At 48.9% G+C, this 26,604-nt stretch overlaps 8 protein-coding genes across 8 annotated transcripts; 6 read left to right on the top strand and 2 right to left on the bottom strand.

Moving 5' to 3' along the window:
* Positions 1 to 3,963: 3,963 nt before the first annotated feature.
* N7532_003496 (uncharacterized protein) lies at positions 3,964 to 5,832 on the top strand (the record flags this gene model as incomplete). Its single annotated transcript, XM_056615990.1, has 1 exon — positions 3,964 to 5,832. One exon carries the CDS (start codon positions 3,964 to 3,966, stop codon positions 5,830 to 5,832), a length of 1,869 nt encoding a protein of 622 aa, XP_056476347.1.
* Positions 5,833 to 6,569: 737 nt separating this feature from the next.
* N7532_003495 (Ankyrin repeat domain-containing protein 52) lies at positions 6,570 to 8,636 on the top strand (the record flags this gene model as incomplete). Its single annotated transcript, XM_056615989.1, has 1 exon — positions 6,570 to 8,636. The coding sequence occupies one exon, from the start codon at positions 6,570 to 6,572 to the stop codon at positions 8,634 to 8,636; it is 2,067 nt and encodes a 688-aa protein (XP_056476346.1).
* A 6,446-nt stretch (positions 8,637 to 15,082) lies between these two features.
* Positions 15,083 to 16,255, bottom strand: N7532_003494 (uncharacterized protein; the record flags this gene model as incomplete). The annotated part of the gene is made up of 1 exon (XM_056615988.1): positions 15,083 to 16,255. One exon carries the CDS (start codon positions 16,253 to 16,255, stop codon positions 15,083 to 15,085), a length of 1,173 nt encoding a protein of 390 aa, XP_056476345.1.
* A 451-nt stretch (positions 16,256 to 16,706) lies between these two features.
* N7532_003493 (uncharacterized protein) lies at positions 16,707 to 17,756 on the top strand (the record flags this gene model as incomplete). Its single annotated transcript, XM_056615987.1, has 2 exons — positions 16,707 to 16,743; positions 16,807 to 17,756. The coding sequence occupies 2 exons, from the start codon at positions 16,707 to 16,709 to the stop codon at positions 17,754 to 17,756; spliced, it is 987 nt and encodes a 328-aa protein (XP_056476344.1).
* Positions 17,757 to 17,979: 223 nt separating this feature from the next.
* On the bottom strand, positions 17,980 to 18,471 carry N7532_003492 (putative tubulin-specific chaperone Rbl2; the record flags this gene model as incomplete). The annotated part of the gene is made up of 3 exons (XM_056615986.1): positions 17,980 to 18,081; positions 18,133 to 18,219; positions 18,304 to 18,471. 3 exons carry the CDS (start codon positions 18,469 to 18,471, stop codon positions 17,980 to 17,982), a joined length of 357 nt encoding a protein of 118 aa, XP_056476343.1.
* Positions 18,472 to 19,378: 907 nt separating this feature from the next.
* N7532_003491 (elongin A domain-containing protein) lies at positions 19,379 to 20,978 on the top strand (the record flags this gene model as incomplete). The annotated part of the gene is made up of 3 exons (XM_056615985.1): positions 19,379 to 19,436; positions 19,505 to 19,581; positions 19,659 to 20,978. 3 exons carry the CDS (start codon positions 19,379 to 19,381, stop codon positions 20,976 to 20,978), a joined length of 1,455 nt encoding a protein of 484 aa, XP_056476342.1.
* A 2,498-nt stretch (positions 20,979 to 23,476) lies between these two features.
* Positions 23,477 to 24,064, top strand: N7532_003490 (uncharacterized protein; the record flags this gene model as incomplete). Its single annotated transcript, XM_056615984.1, has 1 exon — positions 23,477 to 24,064. The coding sequence occupies one exon, from the start codon at positions 23,477 to 23,479 to the stop codon at positions 24,062 to 24,064; it is 588 nt and encodes a 195-aa protein (XP_056476341.1).
* Positions 24,065 to 24,345: 281 nt separating this feature from the next.
* N7532_003489 (60S ribosomal eL42 domain-containing protein) lies at positions 24,346 to 26,401 on the top strand (the record flags this gene model as incomplete). The annotated part of the gene is made up of 5 exons (XM_056615983.1): positions 24,346 to 24,348; positions 24,831 to 24,923; positions 24,982 to 25,166; positions 25,220 to 25,239; positions 26,094 to 26,401. 5 exons carry the CDS (start codon positions 24,346 to 24,348, stop codon positions 26,399 to 26,401), a joined length of 609 nt encoding a protein of 202 aa, XP_056476340.1.
* Between the last annotated feature and the right edge of the window lie 203 nt (positions 26,402 to 26,604).

Here is a 26,604-nt window from a genome sequence, read left to right as displayed (position 1 = left end):
AAAGCATCGAAGGCCTGCTGGAGCTTCTTCGCGCGTGCGAGCATTAAGAATGTAGAGTTCCATCGAGGAGTAACGTCCTGGATTGGAACTAGCTTTTTCTCTCTTGCCTGCAGGTTGTAGAATGACTCCTGGCGCTGAGGACTTGCATTAATATAAATCGCAAGGTTTCGGACCTAAGGAACAAATTAGATTATGAATCGGAATTAAGTAAGACGTCTTACCTTGCTTAGAGTGTCAACAATCCCTCTTTCCTGCTGCGTCGCCCGCAGAGCTTCTACCCGATCATCAGACCATGTTTGCTCAGCCCTATCATTTTTTGGAATAGCCTTCATCTTCCCAAGAAGACTTTTTAGGCTAATCTGGATCACATGTGCAATACATGGTACCCGAATGATAGCGACGTCGCTCGAGGATTGTAGACCTTCAATCGCCTCGTTGACACTCTCCATAAGAGTTTTGTTGTTTGAAGCGTTGTCGGTAGTCACCGAAAGCACTCGATTCGTGATCTGATGCTCTTGTAGCAAGTCGAAAACCACCTCACTCAGATTTGCACCAGAATGAGCTCCATGTAAGGGCTGAAATCCAAGTAATATCTCACGGTACTCCCAGTCTTTGTCAATGAAGTACCCAGTGATAGCCATAAAAGCCTGTTTGAATGGAGATGTCCAGCAATCAAGGGCAAGTGATAGCTTAGCACCAGAAGGAAGTGTCTGAAGGATAATCTTTTGGTTCTCACGGACTAGCTCTCGAAGCTGCCGGCGCATAGCTTTAGCGGATGGGATATCTGGCATTGATGGTGCCAGCCGGGCGTAAGAGATAAGATCACGGAACTCAGGGTGTTCAAGGAAAAGGAACGGAAGATGTGACACAGTAAGAAGCTTCGCAAGCTTCTGCTGCCAAATACGCGTATCGAATGCTCGTACGGGTGAATTCTGGGCCTAGGCGTAGAAGTAAGTTAGTAAAATAAAGCCGATAATAGGGTGCTGAACATACAGCATGCTCTAATGCCAGCTTGATATTTGGCTTCTGCCTTTTGGCTAGGGCAGCTTTCCGACAAGTCACCCCATTATAGTGCTTGTTCATTGAAGTTGTTCCGCTATGAGCCCAACCAGGGTGATCAAGAACCTTCTGACATTGCTGGCACATAACTCCTGGTTTCCCATTTCTGTCTAAGGCGACCTGGTCAAAGTATTCCCAGCACTTTGCGCGTTTCCCATCCCAAGTCATCCGTTTCTTCCTCCCAAAGTCGGTCTGAAGCCACCAAGTCACAAATTCATCACTCATTTCTGGAGAATATAGAATGTATGTTCTGATCCGGTCCGGGCAAACGCGTTTAAGGCATTCGGGGGCTTTCAGAGGCTCGTAGACGGTCTGTTGGCTTCCGGAGGGGACGGGGGAGAAAGGCTGAGGTGGTGTAGAATTAGCAACGTATTCAAGGAAATCCGAAGGTGGCGCATCATGTATAGAGGAGTGGAATATATCAGATGACTGAGACATGATGAAGCTGTGTATAAGAAGGAAGGACTTACTGAGATTTTTCTTTGGTGTTAGGCGAAAGGACTTAGGGGTAGAGGTACATGCTGATTCTGCAATATCTGATTTTTTGCTTGATAGATCACATCTAAACCCCGCTTTTTATTCAAATCCTCAAGCTAATTGGTTGACCTTCCAGGGTAGTCAGGGTGACCCTCAGGGTAGTCAGGGTGACCCTCAGGGTAGTCAGGGTGACCCTCAGGATAGTCAGGGTGACCCTCAGGGTAGTCAGGGTGACCCTCAGGGTAGTCAGGGTGACCCTCAGGGTAGTCAGGGTGACCCTCAGGATAGTCAGGGTGACCCTCAGGGTAGTCAGACTGACCGTGGGAGGGAATTTCCTATCCTGAATCCCACCCGTATATTATGGCATAGGATAGGATTCCCATAGGATTTCCCTTTCATTGCGATAGCCACGGTCCTTCCTAGGTCACTGACCTAGGTTTTCAAGACCATCACCGCAGGAGTTAGGATAGTGTTTAAGTTCTGCGGAATGTAGTGCAACTATCTCATACATTCGAAATATATTTCCGCATCCTTACACACCAATTTCACCAACTTTCTATAAAACACACCACAACAATTCCTCTTAGGTAGAAAAGAGGGCAAGTTTAGTATTACCAAGCCAGAAGACGTATTCAAAAGACTTAATACAAAGAATTACATAGGGGGTGGATGAAAATTGATGGAATCATAGTTAGACATACAGAACAGGTATAAGAAACAGTAATATATAATGATGTGTCAGCGAATTTATTCATCCTAATCAGGAAAGGCGTAAAAGAATTATGCAATTCAGGGTAGTCAGGGTCGTAGTCAGGGTGACCCTGACGAGATTTTATGACCCTGAGGGTCGGTCCGGGTCGTAAGGCTCGGAACCGGAACCGTCCAGGTCCGGGTCGCGAGTCGGTAGGAGGGACCCAATATCAGGGTCGTGGCGAGGTCTAAGCACATTCATCATTTAGCTCTTATGTTAGCTTTTCCGTAAAGAAATCCCGGGTATAGCAACCCGTAGAGTCAAAATATGCGGACAGTTGAAATGAAAGTCTAAGACATCTCATTTCCACTCTTTTCACTATTACAAGCGATGTAACCTGTCTGGGGCAAAAAGAAATTGGATCAGAAACATTACCCGATAAGATATACAGCACTTTAGATGAAGCGTCCAGTGATCAAGTATATATCCTTGTTCCTTTTGTTGGATTTTATCCGAATCTCACTCTCTGCAGCCCGTCAATATGGTTCTCCTCGCAGCCCTTACAACGTTCTTCTTGCTACTACGCTACACTCTAGCTGAGCCGCCTGCCGATTTTCCAGGCGACGAGACTCCTTACCGAGTGACTCCAACTGACACTGTGTCACCTGAGAATTGGATGGGAACGTACCTCTATAAATATCTTGACTGCAAAGAAAACTTCGGCCCAGGAGCTAAGGGCAAAATTGACGACGCCTATTATGATGCATGGCTAATATCCAAGTAAGTCAATCTCTCGTAATCATCAAATCCACGAATCGTCGTGAGCTGTCCCCGTTCCCTAGCCTCCATACCGATCCTGATTTTTGCGAATTCATCTGGAGAAGAAGTACACTGACTCCGTCATCATGCACTCCAGTACTGCAGGAGTGGGGAAAGATATCGATTGGAACAACGCAGCTGCACTGGAGTTTCTGGGTGCCCCAGGGCTGAACAAAGCCCAGCAACCTCAAATTCAGGCAGTCTTTGCAAATACGGCAACGATGATCTATAGCTACAAAAATCCCTTCTTCCAGAATTATATCAAGGTTCGATGCGATGATCCAAAAAAGAAATGCCAAAATCGGCCCGATCAACAAGATCCGTGTCAACCAAAGTACGTACTGCCACCCTATCTTTCTGTTAATACGGAATAAGTATAAAGTGACTTCACTGATGCATTCCAGCCAAGCAAACTCAGGCGATCCGCCAAAGCCAAAGCCAACACCACTTGCATATTCGATGAACTCTGACCCAGATGACTCTGGCACTCCGATGATCAATTTTTGCGGCGGCTTTTTTGATCGCAGAAGTCTGGCAGACGCAATCACATACGGGAATGCTCTAGTTAGCCCAAACAACCTGAAACTTGCAAGCTATGATAACAGAGCACAAACGTTTTTGGTGAGCTGGATCAAAAGTCTTGACCCTACAAATCTGGATGACTAACCGAAATGGATCAGCATGAGTTATTGCATTTAGATCTGGCTGCTGACTCCCCAAAACCGAATCCTCGTGTCCTAGATCTCCAGATTGACATCAAAACGAGCGATAAGAATACCGTTACGACTCCAGCATACGGCACCCTTTGGACTAAAGTATTAGCTCGTTGGCAAGAGGGAGGAACAGGAGGCTCTGTCGGATACTAAGTTCAGCGAAACGCCGATAATCTGGCATATTACGCATTGGCTAAGTACGTGATGTCGAAAAATGGCAACGTATATCCTCACCTACCCATCGTTACACTCAAAATCGATGGGCCCCCATATCCAAGATTACCGGATTCACTCGCCACATTCGTTACAGAGGGCAGCGACTTTTACTTGAATGCTACCGACGATGTTACGATTTGGGGTGGAGACTATCTTGGTTGTCCTGACGATGCAACCGGGAGCGAAGTCAGCTCTCCCCTAACCATCGACGGATTCGCTCCATATTCCGCCTACCCAGATAGCTACAACAGCTTATTGTCGACTTGGATAGAGGCCCTGGGCTCGACGGATGAGGGATCAAATCCAGATTCGGGAGGGGACGCCGGCCAGCAGATTGCCATTGCGTCGTATATCAACCCCCTCGGGGACCCAGCTTCGTGGGAACGACTCCTCACATACGACACTCAGAAGGTCAGCGTATTGGTTGCCAATGTTTTGAACGGACCAGATTATATGGTCGATGAATCCTGGAAATCGGTGATTGATCAAGCAGCGAGTCAAGGCAAAAAGATCCTCGGTTATGTTCGGACTGGTTACCTTGGCGTGAGTCAACAACAATTTACAACTCGACTGGGCTCGCATGACCTCGCAGACTGGGCTTCGCAAATTGAACAAGATATCGATAAGTGGTTCGAGCTATATGGCACCAGTCTCGGCGGTATCGTTTTTGATGAAGGCTGGCCAGAATGCGGTCCCAACAATATCTACGCAGATCTATACGCATACATCAACAATTATACGAAGCGGAAACACCACGGCGTATATACAGTACTCAATCCTGGCTCACCAATAGCTCAATGCTTTGAAGACACTATGGATACGCTATTGACATTCGAGAGCAGCTATGAGACTTATACAAACTCGTTTGTACCTAATGATTGGATGCCAAAGGACCCCCGAAAGATATGGCATATCATCTACAAAGTACCACAGGATCAGATTGCGAGTGTCGCTGCTCTTGCCTCGAGCCGTAAGGCCGGGTTCTTGGAAATGACCGACGATGACCAACCTAACCCTTACGATAATCTACCCAACGAGGCTTATATGCAAGCAGTCATCGGCGCCGTACCAGGTGGCACGCCTCTCATTGATGATCTAGCTGAAGTTACTAGCTCCTCTGTTGTTGGTCTTCCAAGCGACGCGGTCGTCTCCTCTTCGGACTATAGCTCCGTCACCCTTACCTGGTCATCAGTCGAGAATGCTCTTGGCTATGCGGTTTATAAGGACGGTGTACAGGTACTGGAACTGCCAGCCTCATTGACTCGAGCTACGATTGGTATGATCGACCCCGGAACCTCTGGTATCGCCTTCGAGGTGCGGACGATCTTAGCTTTAGGCAGTGGAGGTAGCTCCCGGTTGATCTCGGCGAGCACGAAAAGCCTACCGGCTAATGGTACAAACGCCAATGTTGGCTTTACACAGAATGGCGACACCGTTGTCTACAAAGCCGACGTCCTGGTCCCATACGCATTTGTGCGGCTCTTCATCGGCACCAAACAGCCCGACATTGGAATTGTCCACGGGTGGCCGATTCAGGCCCCAGGCGTGACGCTAGGCATGGACGGTCAAGATACCGCGTATCACGAGATCGTCAACTACCTCGTCGAAGGCAATGACTTCTACTCCGGCTTTTACAAATACAGTGGCGCTTGGTACGAGACAGCCAAAGCCAATGCGGATTGGTCGTGGACCTCTATCGGTGTCGCGACTCAATCTCAGAGTGGTTACACGTATACGTGGAACGTTCCGTTCGCTGGCACTGATGCTGTAGCCAGCGAATATGTAATACAAGGCCAAGGATACGCCCCGTTAAACAATGTCTTCATGGGATCCCTTCGTCACTATAGTATACTTTAATATTGTGACGAATGTGACGTTCTGGCGAGAACAAAGGAGATCGGAAGATATGGGAATAGCCTCAGATGTTGCCATTCACGGGTGTCTGCCTCAGGTGTCTGTTCGCTTGCTTTGAGGATGTCTTAAATCCTCTCTCGCTGATCTGTCTTCTTTTCCTTCCTCTTTCTCTCTTCAGTCTTGATACCTTCGTTGAATGGTACAGTTTGATCCAGGATCTTTCTATTGGCCCGTAACAAATATTACGGTTTTGGCCTTCATCAACCGAACAAATTGGACTTGGAGTCTTCAGGGCCCATAATTGATGGACACCAAAGGGTAAAATGATTGGCACGGGGTTAGAGGGTGTTTTAAGCATCAAAAATCTCTATGTTTAAGCCCGCATGTCGAAAATAGCCTCTGGCACTCTCTGCTTTCGCACCGACTATATTAATACACTATTCAAGAAGAGTATCAAATCCTTGTTCCGGGTCTTTCTCGTAGTGGCCCTAGTTACGCTTAATGAACCCCTTAATGTGACAAGAGCCTATTCTTCAAGAAAAGAGAGCATTCCGTAGCGAATACTGAGACTGGAGAGGAGAGAGAAGGGAGAAGTGCCGGAGCTGTGATGCCTGCCTTCATACCCGTCGGTCTCCGCCAATCAGATCGCTCAAACTAACTGACCTGAGTTGAATAAGAGCCTAGAACCATTCAATGAACCGACTCAAAACATTGCGATTGCCAGGCTCTGCCTTCGCTACATGAACTTTCCAATGTCTTGGGCAGAATGCAGCCTCATAGAGGATGATAAGGTCTTCGGCACCTTTTTGAACTATGCTGCAAGCTCGTGGCAACGACACAGCAAGATAAGCGACCCGAAAAGTCCTGAAGTGGTGGAGCTCATGAATCGGCTGTTCGATACCAACGGCCCGATTTGGGCACGGTGGAAAATATGGCTTGACGCAAATGACAATTCACGGAAGGCAGGGCACTCTGAAATAATCGGGGTCTCAGCTAGCCCGGTCTATTATGCAGCATTGCTTGGGTTGAATGATACGGTGAAGTTCTTGATCCAAAATCGCAAGCACCCCATTGACCAGATCGGAGATCGGGGTCAGACGGGGCTCCTAGTCGCCTGTGAAAAAGGATATTTGGATGTTGTTAAGACCTTGATCAAATATGGGGCAAATGTCACAACTGAAACGATTGACGGATGGACGCCAATCAATATAGCCTCCCAAAGCGGCCATTCCGAAGTGGTCAAGCTGCTGCTTCGCGAGAATGTGACTGGTGTCATAATTCCCAACAGAGCTGGGTGGATGCCGATCACCTTCGCGTCTCAGATGGGTCATTCCGAGGTGGTTAGACTACTTATCGCGACGGGTGCGGATATCAATACCACAAACAACCTGGAGAATGGCCACAGATTGTCACCACTCAACTTAGCCTCGACGTATGGTCACACAGAGGTAGTGAAGCTACTTCTCGATAGCGATGCAGATGTTAACATGCCAGACGAATTCGGATGGACGCCAGCGAACTCTGCGTCACTGAATGGTCACGCTGATATAATGAAGCTGCTTATCGCGGCGGAGGCGGATATCAATACAACAAACAAGGACGGATGGTCACCACGCAGCATAGCCTTGGTGAACGGTCAGCTGGAGCAAGTGAGGTTACTACTTGAGAACAACGCAGATGTGAACACTTCGGACGATCATAGATGGACGCCAGTGAACGTTGCATCATACAGTGGTCACGCTGAAATAGTGAAGCTGCTTATTGCACGGGGAGCGGACATAAATGCATCAAATGATGCCGGATGGACGCCGATCAATACGGCATCTCACATGGGTCACATCGAGGTGATTGAGCTACTCACCATGGCAGGGGCAGACATCACTATCCCAAACAGGGGAGGATGGACACCAGTCAGCTCCGCATCTGCAATGGGCCACGATAAAATAGTTAGATTACTGATAGATGTCGGGGCGGACGTCAATGTCCCAGACATCAAAGGGTGGTCAGCTGTTCATGTAGCCTCAGCAAGAAATCATCTGGAAGTTGTGAAGCTTCTTCTCAAGCACAACGCAGATATCAGTATTCCAGACAAGAATGGGCAGTCACCTGTCACCTCGGCCTCTGCAAACGGTCACCTCGAGGTACTCAAGCTCCTCCTGGAGAGAAAAGCCGACATCAATTCAAAGGACCATAGGGGCTCTACACCTCTACATCTCGCTTCGGAAGGAGGCTCTGTGGACGTTGTCAAGCTCCTTCTTCAATACTCTGAAAGAAACGGCGTTGATGTTCAAGACGTCATCGGAAGAACTCCTGTTTTCCTCGCCGCCGCTCGAGGACACGAGAAGGTCCTGCGCCTGCTTTTGCAATCCAATGCATCTCCGCACATTCACGACCATTATCATATGACCCCGTTGTGTACCGCTATCAGAAATGGACATGAAGAAGCAGTCAGGGTTCTTCTTCCGCTAACCAAAATCACAAATGATTCGGAGGATGATTTGGGTTCCAAAGTTGTTCGCTGGGCGTTTAAAAGCGGAAACAACGCCATTATTGACCTCGTGCGCCAATGGGCTCAAGAAATGGACATTGGATTTTGCCAAAGTACCCTTGACGTGGGCTGGATTCGAATCAGATTCGATCTATCTTCAAGGTGGTGTGATGTGTGTACTGGAACTATCCCAACTGGCTCTTCTCACTACTCTTGCAAGACTTGTTTCGACTTTGATATATGCGCGAAGTGCGATTTGTCCGGTGCTAAATGTTTGAATTCTTCTCACGAGTGGGAGCACATGCCAGGTCGCTCTTGAAAGAAATCATTGCAATGCAGCATTTCATTTTCATCGGGTTTTCCCTGTTAAGTTCAATTCACATATTCGTATAGTAAATTAAGAGTAATAATTTGCACAGAAGTTCGTGAAGCGTCTTGCTATCAGATCAGACGAGTCTATTCTTTCCCCTCCCGCTCTCTCCAGCAGGAAGATAGCACACCCTTTTTTAATTTTTCCCATTCAACAGCCCGGGTGGTCTAGTGGTATGATTCGCGCTTAGGGTTCAACTCTGAGCAAGATTGCGCGAGGTCCCCGGTTCGATCCCGGGCTCGGGCCTGTTTTTTGCTCTTTTATTTATTTCCCCTTTTATAATTACCCTTAAACTGGGTCCAATTGTGAAGACGACGTTGGTGGCGCGTGGCGCGTTAGCCTTCTGTGTGGTGGAGACATGAGAGTGGGTTTATTCTCGCTTATCTAATTCGCTTCGCTCAGCCACGTGTGGCTCAAGCTGAGTGTATATGTGACCTGAACACCTGCGGGTGGGTCAGGCCACACCTGATAAGCCCGATAAGTCCAGGCCACACCTAATTTCTTGGCACCTGTAATTTATTTCTGGCGAATACATTTAATAAATTACTGATGTATTATTCACTCGCACTGAACCATGGGTCAGGCGGGGTAGTTCATCTCATTCTAGTGTTTGCACTCACACCCAGTATGACAGCCTTTTTAGAGGACGACCAAGATATCGGTGAATCCCTGGAGCAGGAGCTTCAGCAGGAGCTTCAGCGGCAGCTTAATAGTGAGGAGAGTGCAGTTCCTGCTACTGTTCAAGGGACCCCTGGACCTACAGATGCTCTAGATGAACCTCCGGTATGACGATAATATATTCTCAATATTTAAGTATACATTAATAATATATTGTGTCTTTAGGAATTCCTACGGACTATCTTACACGACAAGCGCTCGCCGATTCGAACACGCTTTATCGAATATACTTCAGCGCTACCTGAATATCCCCGGACAGACCCGGATGGCTTCACATATGTGATCAATGTGCCTGATCGGTCATTGTTCGCAGTGGAGCAGTCAATTGAAGGAGTATATTAATATCCCATTAATATATTGATAATATGTTAATAATATATTAGGTGCAATACTCGTCAAAACAAGCCTATCGAAACAGACGTAACCAGCATGATTCTATCTTTGGAGAAAGGGTCGCTTTTCTACACAGCCTCTACAGATGTACAGGCATAAAAATGTGTGAATTTACAGATCCTGAGCTCAAGCAAATGGTGCATTCGCATGTTACTGAGGGTATTTGGCAGCGAATCAAAGAGCTTCGCCAACATATCGCATTCAGTGATACCCAAAACCCTCTACAACCAGCAACATATAGGTTGTACCAATCTACGATGCGCCAATTCAAGATCAATCGCACTTCATGTGGATCTTGGAAGGATACTTGTTCGCCGCGCGGTCGATGGGTTCAGGATGTAAGTAATATACTACTAATATATTCTTAAAATATTTCTAACCTGTTATTTATATATCAGAGTGTTATTGGTGGATCTGACTTTTATATCTATTGCTCTAATTCATATGAAAGTCCAAGGTCTCATTTTGCATCATGTGTGCGCCCTGACTCTGGTATCGACAGGGAATTGCTTAGGCGAATCCTTGATGGAGAGGTCCAGGGAGAAATTCAAACCTGTGGTTATATCGACACAAATCGTCATCGTGGAGACTATTGTGGTAAGGAATATATCTTTAATACATTAAGAACATATTATTAATTACTATATTATAGAATTTGACCATACACGTGGGCTTGGTAAAATTAAAAGGCACAAATGCTCCGTTGAGTTCCATTGGTTTATTCCAATAGACCTCACGTCCAATCCATTTTGGGTTTTTACCTCAACCGGGATTCATATGCACCCTCCGCCACCTCCATCGAAGCCTCCACCCGCAATTATAGACGGATTAGTACGAATAATCCGCCTACAGAACAATCCTGCATTAACAACAGGTAAAGTTCTTTCTAATATGTTAGGAATATATTAAAGAAATATTAATAATGTTTTATCCTAGGACGTTTTCTCGTTAGCCCTGAGCTTCGGGGTCTATGCAAGCGATACAATAATAGCGAGTCGCTGCTCAATGTCCATGAAAGCTTTGCTAATTTAGACCGGATCAGCACACTCATTCGAAAGGAGAGACTCCTACGATTTCCTCATGGACAGGATATCAATGGTTTGATCTTTGAGATGGAAAAGGATCCTCCTTTAAAGGTATGAAGATAATAGGTCGTGATATAATGAGAATATATTATAATTAACCTTTTTGTAGGACTACGTTCAGCATATCTATCAAGACCCTGACCTTATGGTTATTTGCTTCACATCTGACATGGCTGAGCTTTTCATCCAATCTGAATCGGTAGAGATTGACATGTCTTTTAAACGATTCAAAGAAAGATCAATGCGAGAGGTTACATTTTCAAAATATATACCTGAGCAAGACCGAGGTAAATATTACCCTAATATATTAATAGTTCTTTATTAATACAATGTTCTTCTAGTTTTTACACTAGCACGTGTGATTGTCGTTTCCGAGACCCATTCAACCTATTATCTCCTATTTACTCGGCTTTTTGAGTGCATAGAGCGTGTGCTTAGTCGCCAGTTCTACTTTTATCCAATCCATCGTACAGGGCTACATGCTGTCGTTCTGGATATGGATACAAAGCAATACGGAGGTGAGAAATAGATCATATACTATTAATATATTACTAATACGTTATAGGTCTTAGAGACTTTCTCACTGATAAGAGTACTCTTCAAGTATCGCCTGATGATCTTATCCAACACTTCGTTGTCTTCTGCAGAGCCCACTTCTACAGGGGTATTGATAGAGCACTTCGTGGGCAACAGGTCGCTCCTGGATGTAGGGAAAGGATGCGAGCAGTGATCGATATTCCGAATCGAGAGGAGTATATTCAAGCTTTAGACTGGATAATCGGTAAGTATACTCTAATCGGTTCTTAATAGTTTATTAATTTATTATTAGAGCATGAATCATCTGTTGTCATTCAGCAATGGGCTCGCCATAAAAAACTGCCTTACGTTGCGGCAGCTTTGAATAAAGCTTGGAGTCAGATACCTGATGTGATTTTCGAAGGACTTCGAAAGAACACAAATGCAGTGGAGCAATCGCACCATATGATCAATAGTACTGGTGTTCAGCTTTCACTACTACAAGGGGTTTTGAAGTAAGTTCTTATTAATTTCGTCGTAATATATTAATAGTATATTAATACAATATTTCTAGTTCTTTTGCCCATGATAAGAACCGCATGCAAGCTTATTCTATTCGTCAAGTAACCGGAATTCGACAAAGGTATCGGATGAATGGTATTCATGCAGCATTCGATCGTCACCTAGCAAAGGGTAAGTTGATACGAAGAATATATACAATACATTATTAATCATTTCTATAGAGCAAAAAAGGCGCCAGGAGAGGCTACTAGAAGAGGAACTCAATCAGCTTGAGAGCTCATCGAACATAGATGAGTTCTTCGCATCTGATGAGACAAGTGTACGGTATACGACCTCAGGTGTACCAATTTCTCGACGTTCAGCTAGTGTACCAAGGAGATCTAGTACTAGATCCCCTACCGCTACTCCTCGCCGAACAAGAACACCTACACCAAGGTTAGTACTCTATGATGTTTTAAGAATATTTTATTAATATATTACAGAGCTCAAAGCCTACAACGGGTTGCTTCTGACAATTTACGACAAGAGCATGATAGTCTTGCTATCCAAAAGCTTGAACATCAGCTCCGAGAGGAGGACTTAAAGGCACAATTGCTCGAAAAGCAGCTTGCTAATCGTAAACGGCAGCAAGAATTAGATGAGATAGATAGACAGGTAAAGCGTAGGTAGGTTAAAATATGCCCACTTCTATTAACTCTAACAATTTTGGTCAAGGAATTAAGAATAATTGTAAATTTATGCTTCCTCCTCGAGACGCTCAAAGTCTGCGTCCACATCCCAAAAGTGAGAAAGATACTCGCAGGTGAATGGGGCAGTACCGCATTCTATTATGATATATTAGCAATGCATTAAGGATATATTAAGAATCGCTTACTGATATTAGCAGTGATACAGGCGTTGCAGTCATCGTGTATATGCTTAGTGGCGAGGAAATCCCTCACGGCTTTAACCGAAATCTATAATATATTAGCAATCTGTTCTCAATAAATCAGAGATAACTTACCTTCCGATTCTTGCCTTTACCCTTCGTGAAGGGAAGTCGCGGCTTCGTAGAGATACGGGCAACAAGAGCAGTGTACCAAGCTAAAATCATATATTAGTAGTATAACAAGAATAAATTAGGAATGTGTTAATACCCTTGACCTCGTCCATCTCCTTGATAGCGTGGCGGCCCTTACTAGCGTACTTACCAGAGACCGTCACGCCTTGATGACCGGTGAGGTGCGTCTTGAGGTTGCCAGTGTGAGAATACTGCTTCTGATAATACATTAGTAATAGATTCAGAATATTTTAAGATCATATAGCATACCTGGTGATCGCAATCCTCGAATCGACAGAAAAGTTCTCCAGGAAGGACAATAACGCTACCATCATCATCCTAGAAATGCATATTAGTCATATATTCAAGGTCACTATTAGGATTTTTTAGAAGCACAGATGGCGCATTCAATATATATTTCAATGCCCAGGACAATCAGAAACCCCACTCAGAGATGTTTCCACTCACCTTCTCATACGCGGGTAGTTCTAGAATACCGGCCTTCGCATCCGCCACGTATTGCTTGTATGGGGCGTGGGACTCCAGGAAACGCACCATCTTGACTCAGGGACCTGTACGGTGTAACTAGTTAGGATTCGACAATAATAGATTAATAATTTGTTCTTGATGAAGATAGGCGGGGAGTTGGGAGGGCTCACGATTGGTGGAGAGGAGGAGGGGTGTGGAGATTGAAAGGGTTGGTATTGCCAAGAAGTTGGTATTTGACCTGACCAATAATAATAGATTACTAATCTATGCTCTACACCTGGAAAATAGATCTTCCGGTCAGGTGTGGCCCGACCCACCTGTTACTGTCGGCCTGATCTGCTTCCTGGCTCAAGCTTATGCTATGTTGGAGCTTAGCGTGTTTGTATATTTGTCAAAATTGCGTTACGTCAGTTTTTGGAAATGAGATGGTTTTACAACGTTTTGGTCTCTTTTTCGAGATTTGGATGGAGAGGAATCAAACGTTATGATTCAAGACGTTAAGCTTTTCCATCTGTAAGTTTGTAAGCAATAGAATAATAACTATCTCAAACTTCCGTAGACAACTCGATAAACCAACACAAGAACTGCCTGTATCCCACGCCCAACGCTCCCCAAATTTACGCTCATCACATAAGAGAAAGCAATCTCAGACATCGACCCCAATCTCCCTCCCCAGTAACCCCGGTTTCGTCCCTTCAGAATAGGCAGCCAACCCCATGACCAGCCCCCTCTCACACCCCTGCATGGTGCTCGCAAGGGTGATTGGCAGAGCTCAAATCGATAGATTCGATCGGCGAAAGAGGACGGGCCGGTGACCTGTTTTCAATCGATCACTGCCACATAATGAAGTCCGACCCGCTTTCCCCTCTTTACTTCGTACTTGTGGTCGGCTCTGGACAGGGGTGTGGGCGTGGTTGGGGGTTTTGTATCCCTGGCCAGTACAAGTATTTGAGTCTTTTCTTTTGTCTTCATTTCTTTTTGTCTGATGAGTTTGGATGGGCGAAAATGCTGTCGCTTCTTGAATTGTTGCTGGTGTTTGAGGGTCCCGTGTTGTGTTGCGGGGATGATCAGCGGGAGATTGTGGGGAAGTGGGCGGGTGTTTGTGGCTTCAGATGATCAGTCAGGTGAGGACCGCCAGGCCGATGTTTCAAGATTGGGTGTATTGGAGCTGTCTGGTTTTGTGGAAGAGATACCACACTTGCAAATAGTTGGGAGAGAATATGACGAAGCCCACCCGTCTTCTTCCAGCGGAATACGGGTTCATTGATGCTCTATGATGGTATGGGCGGCTCAGCCTGGATGCAGACGAACCGCAGGTAAATTCGATAAATTAAGTCTCAAAGCCATGCACCCGGCAATGACTCCTTCAAGCTGTCAAGTCTGAAAAAAAAAAAAAAACCATACGCTATAAAACCGAATCAAATAAACAACGTCCAACTATCATATCTCATCATCGTATCCTGATGTAGCTATATCAGTCAATCCTACTAGCCCAAAGGAAAGATAGGCTTCATATAAGGTATACGCAAATATTCAAGATTTCCCTGCAGTCATGGTTCCAACTAGATCTCACTTCAATGGCACCCGAGATCCGAACCAAAGGCAAATAAGGTATCAATCATAAGCGCGTCAAGAAGAGAAAAAAGTAAGAAACAACCGCGTTGGGCTTGCTCTCACGTATTCGGTGGTCCAATGGGGACACCCAAGCCTCCAGTTGCCCACGCATTTTGCATGACGCGAGCGTTGAGGGCGTTGACTGTATACGCGTTGTCCTCTGGGACTTCGGTGCCATTGCCGTCTGGTCCTGGAGGAGCCGGTCCAGGATGTCGCGCGACAGGACTCTGAGTTGGGACATGTTGATGGCCCATGTAGCTGCCTCCAGTGACGTTGCCCTGGTTCGGGAAGAAACTTTGATTGAGAGAGCCACAAGTGGTGCAGGTGAATTCAATCTTGAAGTTCGTCAGGAGCATTTGCGCCGGGACGGGGTGGTCGTTGCGTTGTGGGTAATTAGGTGGTTTGGGGTGTTCTGGTCCAGCCACGGATAAGGCAGGCCCAGTTGGATACCCCAGTCCAGCCTGCGATCCTGCCATCGGACGCGGATCGGTGTTGAGTGAGGACTGGCTAGATGTTCCAATCGGAGGCGGTTGCGGTATTTGTGTTGGCCGTACCTGGGCGGGAGGTGGTGGGGGTACCGGGCCATGGTTTCTTGGAGACTCGGCTGGATTCATCGCCTCCTCGTCCATCAGAGTTGGCGGGAGGGGGTCTGAGATCCAGCGATTCTCCGACATGGCTCGGAAGGCTGGGCCTGCGTCCCCCTGGGATGAAGGTTGGGACTGCGTCGGTGACTGTTGGTCACCTGCACTCATGTCCAGGTCTAATGACTGGTCGCCCTGGCTATCGGTTCGTCGTGGTTGCAACTTGATCAATGCCCGTTGTGCCTGTCTCATCGAGATGTCATATCCATGATACCGCTTGACGGCATCCACAACATCCTGCCCTGTAATCTTTCCTTTCATGTCAAAGAGTTTCGGGATTTCAGTCAGCAAGAAGCGCACATGCGAGGCTTCTGAGCGCGCCGGCGTCGCGGCTGGGGTTTCTGCACTCCTCCGACAGGTGTGACTGTCCTGGAGACTCGTGATATAGGTCGCGTTCTTGTTTGCACGGCAGACCACGCGGAAGAAGCAATTGGATCCGGACCGACAGCCAATGACGACGCTCTTCTTGTTGCTGCGCATTACTCGTAGCTCCCAGTGCTGGCGGACCGATATACTCCTAATGACCGTCTTGAAGTCATCGAGGGACGAGAAGCGTTGGCCCACATGGAGCCCCGAGTACATCTCGGTCATGTTGGCGAGGGCAGGACGCGCACTAAAGGTGGAACCGACTGAGCAACTGAAACGCCAGCCGCGAAGGCGCCAAAGACAAGTTCCATTTAGGTTCAGTAAACGGCCGCGTCTTGTAGTCACGAGGCTAAGGAACCTGGTCCAAGGCGAAGCAGGGCGTCGTCAGGCCTAGCCGGGCATCGAGAAGCATAGGAATGGGGAAGAGACGTGGGTCTGGGAGAGAGGTACTCGCGCCGGCAAGGGGTGGCCTGGGGAAACACCAGGAATGCGTCTGGGGGAAAGCAGCCGCATTGTCGGCGCCTGCCAGACCGCTCGCGGCTTCACTTTTCTTATTCACTCCACCCCCCCCCCCCCCCGGTGAATCAGCAGCCACCACCACCGTTATTTCTTGGCCGTGGGGTTTTTACTCGGGGTAATTTTCTCCTCCTGACACATTCTCACGTCGGTCTCAACCATGGCGTCCTACAGCTTGCTGGGTCAGCCAGAAGAAGGTCGAGTCGTGGCCTATCCCACCCCAGCCAGCTCCGCCTGCTAACATGCGATTTGTGATACAGACACCCTGCACAAGGCCCGTCTGCTCAATGTCGAAGAAAAACCCTTCAAGCGCGTCTCGAAGCGCCTCCTGAACCCCGAGTCGCTTGCCGTCTCCAACGCGCCCCAGGTCCTCACTCCACCACCCGAAGAATCCGATGCCGATGCGACCGCCACCGACGCCGACAAGCAGAAGAAACTCGATGAATGGCGTCACTTCAACGAAGATGTATCCCTCGACTTTTCCGCCTTTGAAGGCAGTATCGCGCGCATCCAGTTCCTCCTCGCGAGCAACAAGAACGAGCGCGAGCGATACGGGACCCAGAAAGTGCGGATCTTGGAGACCAAGGAGTCGGTTCGAAGGAACAACGGGGACCTACGCAACCAGCTGCAAGGCGCACAGCAGTCGCTTGCTCGGCGTAAGGGCTACGATGAACTTACCGAGAAAATCACCGGCAACCGACTGCTGAAGACGCGGGAGGACCAGCAGGTCCAACTGCAGAGACTTCAGGATGAGATTGCAGACCTGGACAAGGAGAGCAATGACTGTAAGACCACTTGGGGTGAGCGACGCGTGCAATTCGCTCGTGTTGTGGATGAAGGCACCCTGCTCCGACGACAGATTCGCAATGAGAACGAAGTAGAGGAAGAGACGGGTGATGAAGGGGATGCCAATTCCAGGGGAAAGAGCAGTGCTGCCAACAGTCCTCGCCCTGACTCTGAGAGTATGACTCCCTCTCAGAGCCAGGATGAGAGTGGAAAGCTGCAAGTGGAAAAGGGTTCTGGAAATGCACACGAGGCATCCCCCCTGCGGAATGAGACAACCGCCGAGGATGTCAAGCTTACAGCCGAGCAGACAGATACCGAGATGCTCGATGAAGGTGAGATCCGGGAGAGTGTCGAGGAGGATGATGAACTGGAGGAGGGCGAGGAAAGGCCGGATGACCACGGAGGACGGATGGATACCTCATGAAGTTTGAATCTTGTAAATTCACAGCGCGGCGTTTAGGATACTGGCTGGTTGCATATTGGCTACACTCTTCTATCTTCCATCATTAACACCGGGGCACTTCAAAATATGCTACTGGAAATACTAGACAGATGAAATTTTCTAATTTCGCGATATGCCGCTCGCATTGAGGGTATTCTTTTATTTCATTTCGCATCTTGACGATGTTTGAGTGCATAGTAGCACCCTAGGAGATCTCCCGCTCAGCAGTCTTCGCCTTCGCAATAGCCCCCTTGGCAGCGGTGATGTGCTCAACGTTGCTCTCGAAGCCCTTCTGGCCCTCCTCAGCCTTACCCGAGTCAATACCAAAAATTTAATTAGTAGGGGATGTGCAACTCACAATCAGAGACTCCAGCTCGGCCACGGTGTTGACGAGCTTAGTCTTCAGGGAAGGCAGGACCTTCTTGGTCTCCTCGAGGGCCAAGCGCTGGTTCAATTAGCACGGTCCAGAGGAATTTTTTAAATAACTTGATCAAAGACAAAGCTAGCCTCTCCAGGGATAGATACATACCTCTTGCTTAAGCAGATACTCCTGGTTCTCGTCTTCACCACCCTGAGCATTCTCCAGCTTCTTGATGCGCTCGGCCTGCTGGATCAGCTCATTGTGGTAGGAAGCCTCCTCCTTGACGAGGCGAATGACCGAAGAGGTCGTGATTTCGAGTTGAGAGCGAGGAGCCATTGTGATTGCTGTTGAGTCAGTCGGAGTTCAATGCGATTGAGCTTGTTTGTGATGATTGGTGACGCAAAGCATGAGACGGGAAATTGAGAGTTCCAAAGGAGGACCTTGCGCACTACACTAGTGTACTTGACACTAGCGTCAGTTGCTGTCAAGCTGCCCGCTGCAGAACGGGAGGTTCACCCATGCAGAATGCATTCCGCCGGTCCCCGAGATATATCGCAACTTGGAATATTCTCGCCCATAATTTGGCGCTCGTGTGGGATATTGCGCAGCTCAAAGCACAATGATGTGACCTACATACCTGTGTTTCTGATTCGACTGTTCGAACTCGAGATCAATGGAGCCAGGAAATTGACGTGCCCCTCCTGCTTCTGATGATATCAGAGCTGTTTGTCTTGTTTGTCCCCAATGCTTTAATGTCATGTGATCCTATTGTCATGTGACATCTCTGCGAATGTTGGACGATCGATTCGAACCAACACACATCTGATTCCGTCCATCAGGCAGTAGTCTATAGTCGCTCCCATATCTGCCTAGTTGAGATCCTGTTGCGCTACCATCAGTAATCCTACATGGCTGCAATTGCTACACTCGACACCCTTGTCGACTATTTGAAGAGGGCTGACCCACTTTCATACAAGCTGTGGGCCAATGGGTGCTCCTCAATGTAGCTCCGTCATCCCTCCGACGTTCAACTTGGGTCGCTCCTGCCGTTAAAGAAACATCGCAACCATCACGGCAGGCACCCCTCGAGCCCATGGTCGCGTCTGCCACCTTGGGATGAACCCTGATGGACCCTCGGGTATAAATATTCTGCCTTGTTTATATTTCTTCCCCCTCTTTCTCCCCTCCACCTCCATGTGACCCTCGATCCTTCGCACCCCCGGTCGAGTGCGCCGTGTTCAAGATGCCCGCGAGGTCCCTGCTCAAGATGGTGACAGCTGTCGCCGTCAAAAATTACAGAGGTAAGCGGCTCGTCCGAAAGCGCCCTCGCGCGCATCAGCAAACAATTCTAATGTCAACGCGCCATCAGACATCAACGATATCGGCGACGTGCCTTATCACATTGCCCGCCCCATTCTCGTGAAGGTCGAATCCCCCGTGGAACTCGTAAGTACCGAACTACCTCGACCCCGCTATGTCTTCGACCAAAGAAGTCATGCCAACTCGTATTTTTCATCCAACAGCGCCGTTTCGAAGCACAGTCCCCCCAGATCATCGGACTCGACAAAGAGCTGTGGATAAACTTCATCAAGCGCGACGTCGAGCAATGGGAAACCCGCAAGATCCCAGAGGAGTCAGACGACTGGGGAAAGGTCTACGACGACCTCTGCTCCGAAGTCGCAGCCGAGGTGGAAAAAGACGCGGAGCGATTGGTGGGCATCAGTGACAAACTGAAGGCCGCGAAAGAAAGGTTCTTGCCGAAGCTGATTCCCATGCGCGAAGGTAAACCACGCCGCACGTTGATGGCATGGAAGAACTGCGGAGGCAAGCCCCCTCGCGGCATGTTCCCCCAACGCACGAAGACGACTATCTTCAATGAGCACCCGCGACGCAACAAGGCCCTCGAGACCCCGTTTGGCAAAATGAGCTCACGCGCTTCGCAAGTTACTCAGGCTCCGCAATCTATGATTAATGCTTATCGAAGCAAAACCAGTGCACCTGCAAGTCGTGAGACTGCTCGATATGCCAATGCATCTCTCCGTACTTCGTCGATGGCTCCTGCTCCGAAGCATGCCACCGCGTCGTCCCCGGAGCCTGCGAGTGCGTCGTCCCGGAAGTATTCCTCTTCGTCTGCGGACCTTGAGACTGCTCGGTATGCCAATGCGTCTCTCCGTGGTTCTCCGGTGGCTCCTGCTCCGAAGCATGCCACCGCGTCGTCCCCGGAGCCTGCCATTGCGTCGACCCGAAAGTCTTCCACTTCGTCTGCGGATCTTGAGACTGCTCGACATGCGAATGCGTCTCTCTGTGCTTCTTCAGTGGCTCCTGCTCCGAAGTATGCCACTGCGTCGTCCCCAAATTCTACGACTGCGTCGTCCCGGAAGTCTTCCACTTCGTCTGCGGATCTTGAGACTGCTCGATATGCCAATGCGTCTCTCCGTACTTGTCCGGTGGCTCCTGTTCCGAAATTTGCAACTGTGTCGACCCCGAAGCCTGCAACTGCGCCTACTGCGAAGACCGCTACGAAGGTTCCTACCGCATCTCCCCAGAAATCTGTTCTGGACCCTGCAGCTGCGCCTGTCCCGAAGCCTTCGGTTAAGTCTGCCCCGGTGTTCTTCTCGCGCCCTCCGTCGAAGCCCGGAACCACGTCTGCCCCGAAGCCTGCTCCCAAGCCTGCAGCCGTATCTCCCGCGAAGCCTACTCCGGAGCCCGCTACATCTGCGCCGCAGGGCAACAACCAGAACAAGCCGAAGCCTGCTCCCGCTGGGACTCGGGGCCCGTTTCTGGTTCGCAAGCGCAAGGAGCCTAGTATTTTCATTCAACCCAAGCGCCGACGCACTGGTTGATGAACTCACTACGGTATGCGTGGATTACCTTTATCCTCGCTTCAATCTAGGGTGGATATCTACGACGAGCGTGACGATTTGACGATTCTACGCCAATCAAAGGATCAATGAAAATTCTACCATGAATCTTTCCATTCCCATTTCCTTTGTAAATTGCCTTTCTCATTTCCTACCTGTAAACCTTCCATAGTTCTCGTTTCTCATCATTTTCCTCTTTATCATCATCACCCTATTGATAAATGGGCTCTTCCCCCTTCTCACATACATCGAGTCTCTCCTTCGACCCCCTCATCTCTCCATCTACCGAGTTCAAGATTAACGGTGTTGATCGAGCTAGCGGAGATCAAGCTAATGGAGAGAAATGACGCTTTGCCAAGATGAAGACATTGAGGGGGAAGCCACCAACTGACTCGCCTAGCTCAGGCGCCGCAGCCTACTCTCAGGGTCTAGTCTCAGAATCTGACCCCAGTGATCTAGCTCAGCTCCCAGAGATCGTCGCCGACCTCACCACTCAAATGAGTGCACCCCACAGCTGCGCCCCACCGCTATCTGCCAGTGCCTCTGTGGCACATTGCAGCAACCACCTGGTCCTACTAATACATCTCACAAGTATCCCATCCTTCTGTTGCCTTCCTCCGTCCTTGATCCAGCAAACAGACTCAGTAAAAGACTCGAAAAAAGACGTAGGATTTAGAGAATCCCAAGCCGAGAGAAATATATTTACAGCTTCCTCCGAACTCAAGAAGCCTAGACCCTCGCCTTCACACTACACCAGGTAGTGCATTGCATCGTCGACAAGAAACGAAGCTCCCCTACCCATCTGTCGCCCATCTATCTCCATTTACAAAACACCAAGAGTATCTCAAGCCATCGCATTGCAAGAATAAAAAGGTGGTATCTAGAATCTGAACGGCCGCATAACTTCAAGTTCAAGCTTAGAAGCCACCGCGCAGGGCGAGAACGAGGTGGAGGGTAGCGCCGCCCTCAAGGTTATATTCGGAGGCGGTCTTGTCGTCGGCCCTGGAAAAGAATTTAACGTCAGCCTCTTCGTCCACGGATGTCGGTCTTTGGAGAGGTGGAGGGGGAGGGACGTGCATTTGCTTGCCGCCAAAAATAAGCCGTTGCTGAACAGGCGGAATACCCTCCTTCTCCTCGACGCGCTCCTTGATTCGAGAGACCTATCCCCAGTATTAGAGTCGGCTCAGCTCAAGTGTTTCGCAAGCTCATGCGACGTGTTTTGTCGGCGCGGATCGGTGCAGGCATACCTTGTAATCAGGCTCGATGTCGAGCTCGATCTCCTTTCCGGTGAGGGTGCGGACCCTGAAGGTCGGGTGTTAGGTGATTTTGAGGTCCGGCGCGGTGATCCGGTGGGGTGGTGGATGGTTGCCCAGGGCGGAGGGCGGACTGGGACTTACTTGATCAACATTGTGGATGTGGGTACTCTGGTGAGTACGTGGTTTGAGAGGTGAGGAGGAGGGTTGCGGAGGTGAGTTTGTGGTTTGCTGTTGGGTGTTAATGGGTTCGGAGGAGCTGCGGCGGCGGGGTTGGTGGGGCTGGGGCCTTGTTGCCTGATTGATAATGAGGCGGCTCTCCGGTACTGCGTCAAATTTTGTAGTGGCGGCTGCGACGATTTCGGTTTCAGAGGGACTTACTTACTAGGACAAAAATTATGGCTCTTTCACATTCTTTTAAATTCTCTTTGGTAATGACAGGTATCTGGTGCTTGGTTTGGGCTGGCGTGCTCCCATTCGCCAACACGACACTAAGCCATGTAACTGCAAATATAGTACTGCTTTTTGATCTGGATTCTTCTATGCACTGTCAGATTTTCTGACAACGATCCAACGCCCAAAAATTCGTTACGAATAAGCTCGAATGCCATAAGGCAAGTGGCCGTGCTGTAATCGACCCAACTGCAGTGTGCTGAAGGCCGTGCGGTCTATATATATCTCGGCTATCGCTTCCCTGCTTCTTAACTCCGGCCGATCTTGCCACGACTTCACAGAACGAGCTGAGTCTTGGAAATAGATACGCCTTGCAAAACACCGTGAAGAGAATCATGTGTGTGAAAGACTGTCAGGATGAAATCCCCGCGGAGCCGAATCAATTCCAGCAATTGATTCTCGCGTGCGACAACAACCCGGTACATGTAACCCGTGTTTGAGTCATGGCAAGCAAAGCTCACCTCTGCATCAATAACAGAAACAACTTCAAGAGGCATACGACAAGCACCGAAGCCACCGAAATGCACAGTTCAAAGAACGACTCTTGGACTCAGGCTTTCGCGACTGGCAATTCGACGACATCTTGCACAAAATCCTCGAAGCCAAGCAAGGCCTGAGTGAATATGTCGACGCTCGAAACAATCTCGCACTCTGGGCCAGACCACCCAAGCACATCATAGGATTGATCCATGAGATACAGCAGGAAATCGCGCCTCTGGCAGGAGAGGGTATGTCCGCTCCTTCCCATTCGAATGTTTCGTTCTTAAAGGCATAATGACCGGTTCAGGGCTATGGCTTGCGCCAATGAAGAATCTACATATGACCACTCTCGAAATAATGTCTGCGCGGAGAGAAGCCGAGGTGGATGAAGTCGCGACCTTTCTCCAAACGAAAGCTCCTCTACGAGGGATTGTCGACTACACACTCGCCCACCGAGCCCGGCTCATCCGTCCGATCGTTAGTTTCGACGCTTCCGCCATTGCGCTGGGTTTTCTTCCGGCGGAAGAGGGATACTCGTATCACCACCTGCGCCGCGATCTCTACGATGTTGTGTCCCACGCTGGTTGTCAGATCGGGGCTCGGTATACGGTCCCTTCGGCACACGTGACTATCGCGCGCTTTGTTGTGCCGGTTGGAGAGGGCAGGAGGGCGGAGATTGCGGAGTTGCTTTCGCAACGAGTCGCTCGGGTTATAGACAAGATCGAGGACATTAATTGCGTGTTGAGATCAGATGATTGGGAGCGGTTTGGGAGTCCGGCGAGGGGTGAGTGGGTGGTGGGTCAGGAGAAGGGGCTGGAGTTGATCAAGGGTCGGTCATGGTATGGCGAGGGCGATCGAGTTGTCATCGGCGAGGGATTCTAGAATGTCGCAGCATGATGAATAGCAGAATAGAAGCCTTGAATACTGTGATCCCATCCCTGTTCGAAGTCGTGGACAATTGCGGGATGACGAAGCGGCCCGTGCGTTCCCAATCGAGCGACGCGATGAGTCAGCTATATCCTACAATACTAACCGTAAAAGGCTAGCGCCCACCCGAATAGGGCCTAAGCGAAACGAAATCCCACAACCCAACCATCCGCTCGATCTCTCCGACAAGCGACAACTAACGACCACCACCCTCGCAAGCCGGCAAGTCAGTCAAAATGGTAAGATCCTCCATACCAGGTTGCCGTGCTATCCAGTCCCGGGCCTTCGAAAGAAGTTGCGAAAATTCGTGAGATATTGTGCGTCGAAATGTGTGCGGCCGACTCTGAGATCCCTCGAGACCCTTCCCCGACCGACCATCGCTCGCCGTGAGATGTTCGCCACTCGAGAAATGTTGCCGACAAATACGACATTCAAATTCTTGTTGTTGTGACTTCAATTTGTGACGGGTCTGGACCAGGTGGCAAGAAAGCTGTAAAGCTTTAGAGGTGCGACCGGAGGAGATGAGGTGCCTTCAAAATGGACTGGATATGAGGATCAAGTTCAGACAAATGTCAAAACTCGCATGGAATACTCCCACACGCCAAATCTCGATTCGATCCGCATTCCACACCCGCACATCTGCGATCGCACTTTGAAGCCCGGACTAAACAAGCAACCTGGAACCTCTTCATTGTCGAACCCGAGCTCATGCATCGTTTAGGTCAACATCCCGAAGACCCGCCGGACTTACTGCAAGTCCAAGGAGTGCCACAAGCACACCCAGCACAAGGTCACCCAGTACAAGGCTGGCAAGGTGAGAATCTCTTACCAACGACCAAGAGTCAAACATGCACTGATACTTTTATCATTAGGCCTCCCTGTTCGCCCAGGGTAAGCGTCGTTACGACAGGAAGCAGAGTGGTTACGGTGGTCAGACCAAGCCCGTCTTCCACAAGAAGGCCAAGACCACCAAGAAGGTTGTCCTTCGTCTTGAGTGCACTGCTTGCAAGACCAAGAAGCAGCTCGCTCTGAAGCGCTGCAAGCACTTCGAGCTTGGGTATGTTGTCTCGATATAGATGGCGTGAGATTGATGCTAACGATGTTCTACAGTGGTGACAAGAAGACCAAGGGTGCTGCTCTTGTCTTCTAAGCGTGCGATTTCCTTGTTCGGCTGCTGGGTTTCCTGCATTGCACGACTTCGCTGTGTTTGCGGAGGACATATGATGGCAATGGAAAAATGAAATAGGAATTCATACCTTCAAAACAACGATGATTACCATATGACTTCAATGTACAATGTAGTGGTGGGGTGAAGATCTTTCGCGATGGTGTCTTAAGTGGAGTACAATATTAGGTAGTGTGGTATTGCCACGCTGGGTTGGCAGCAACGAAGTTGCGGTCGCTATCACAAAATTCTATGCCTCTTGGGGCAGAACTATTCGATGCTATTGAACCTCGCGACGGTTCTCGAACTTTCAAAATGGGTGCCAACCCTATGAACCACCACCCTTGTCCAACCTAAACAGGTAAAGGGAAACGTGATACAAATGTAGTCTAGTTTTTCGCACTGTTTGAATCTATCAATTATAATCAGACTCTCATTAGTGTACTGGTTTGGGGGAAGTAGATACAATTCCATTCCTTCCAAGATTGAGGCTCCTTGTGCTGTCAATATATATCCGAGACGTGGTGTGATGCTTCAGATAAAATGTCTTGGCACAGTCTCTGATCTCAATTTACTCCACGCAACATCCACCCATGTCAGTGATGCTGCGATGATCTTGCCCAAGCCAGATATCGAGTCATCGAATAAGGTAATTTGACACGCCATTCCAATACTCCCATCATTCCCTCAGCGTGTGGTCGATTAGCATCATAACAAGCTAACCCCATTCAGCAACTCACTTTCACCCGATGAGGAAAGCACAAAATCAACAAGCACAGCCAAGCGCCAACTCGGACCATCTCCAGCATCTGCCAACAGCATTCACTGCTATCCGCAAGCCCCAAGGGCGCAACCCATGCCAGATCGGGCCCTGCAAGAGTCATACTCTGCGGATATCCCCCGCACCCCCACGCCCAGCCAAAGCCAACCGCCAGACCCAATCACGACTCCGCAATACCGAGATCCCCATTATCTCCGCGACAATGAAGCTCAATTCTACCTATGAGACTCAGGAATCCAAGGGAGATACGCGCCATCCCCCACCACAGCAACAGGACGGCTCGTATCGTGTGGTGCACCCCCGCATCCCCAGAAAATCATTACCCTCGGCCGACTTCCAGCCATGACCAGAGCAACCGTGTCACGCACCTCGGCTGATCGGACAACGGCCGTGATGACCAGAGCAGGGTTAGGGAAGCTACTAGTGTAGGACCAGAAAGAGAGATGGACTCGGGGTAAAAAGTCCCGGCTTTGGGAATGTTAAATCAGGAATCCCCACCGAGTCCACTTCCCCGGACTTTCACCACCTCACACGTCCTCCACAGTGTGA

Source organism: Penicillium argentinense (genome assembly GCF_028826775.1).
Source record: "Penicillium argentinense strain IBT 30761 chromosome Unknown utg000004l_segment0_segment0, whole genome shotgun sequence".
Classification (NCBI taxonomy): Eukaryota; Fungi; Ascomycota; class Eurotiomycetes; order Eurotiales; family Aspergillaceae; genus Penicillium; species Penicillium argentinense.
This window is presented reverse-complemented; position numbering and strand designations above follow the sequence as displayed.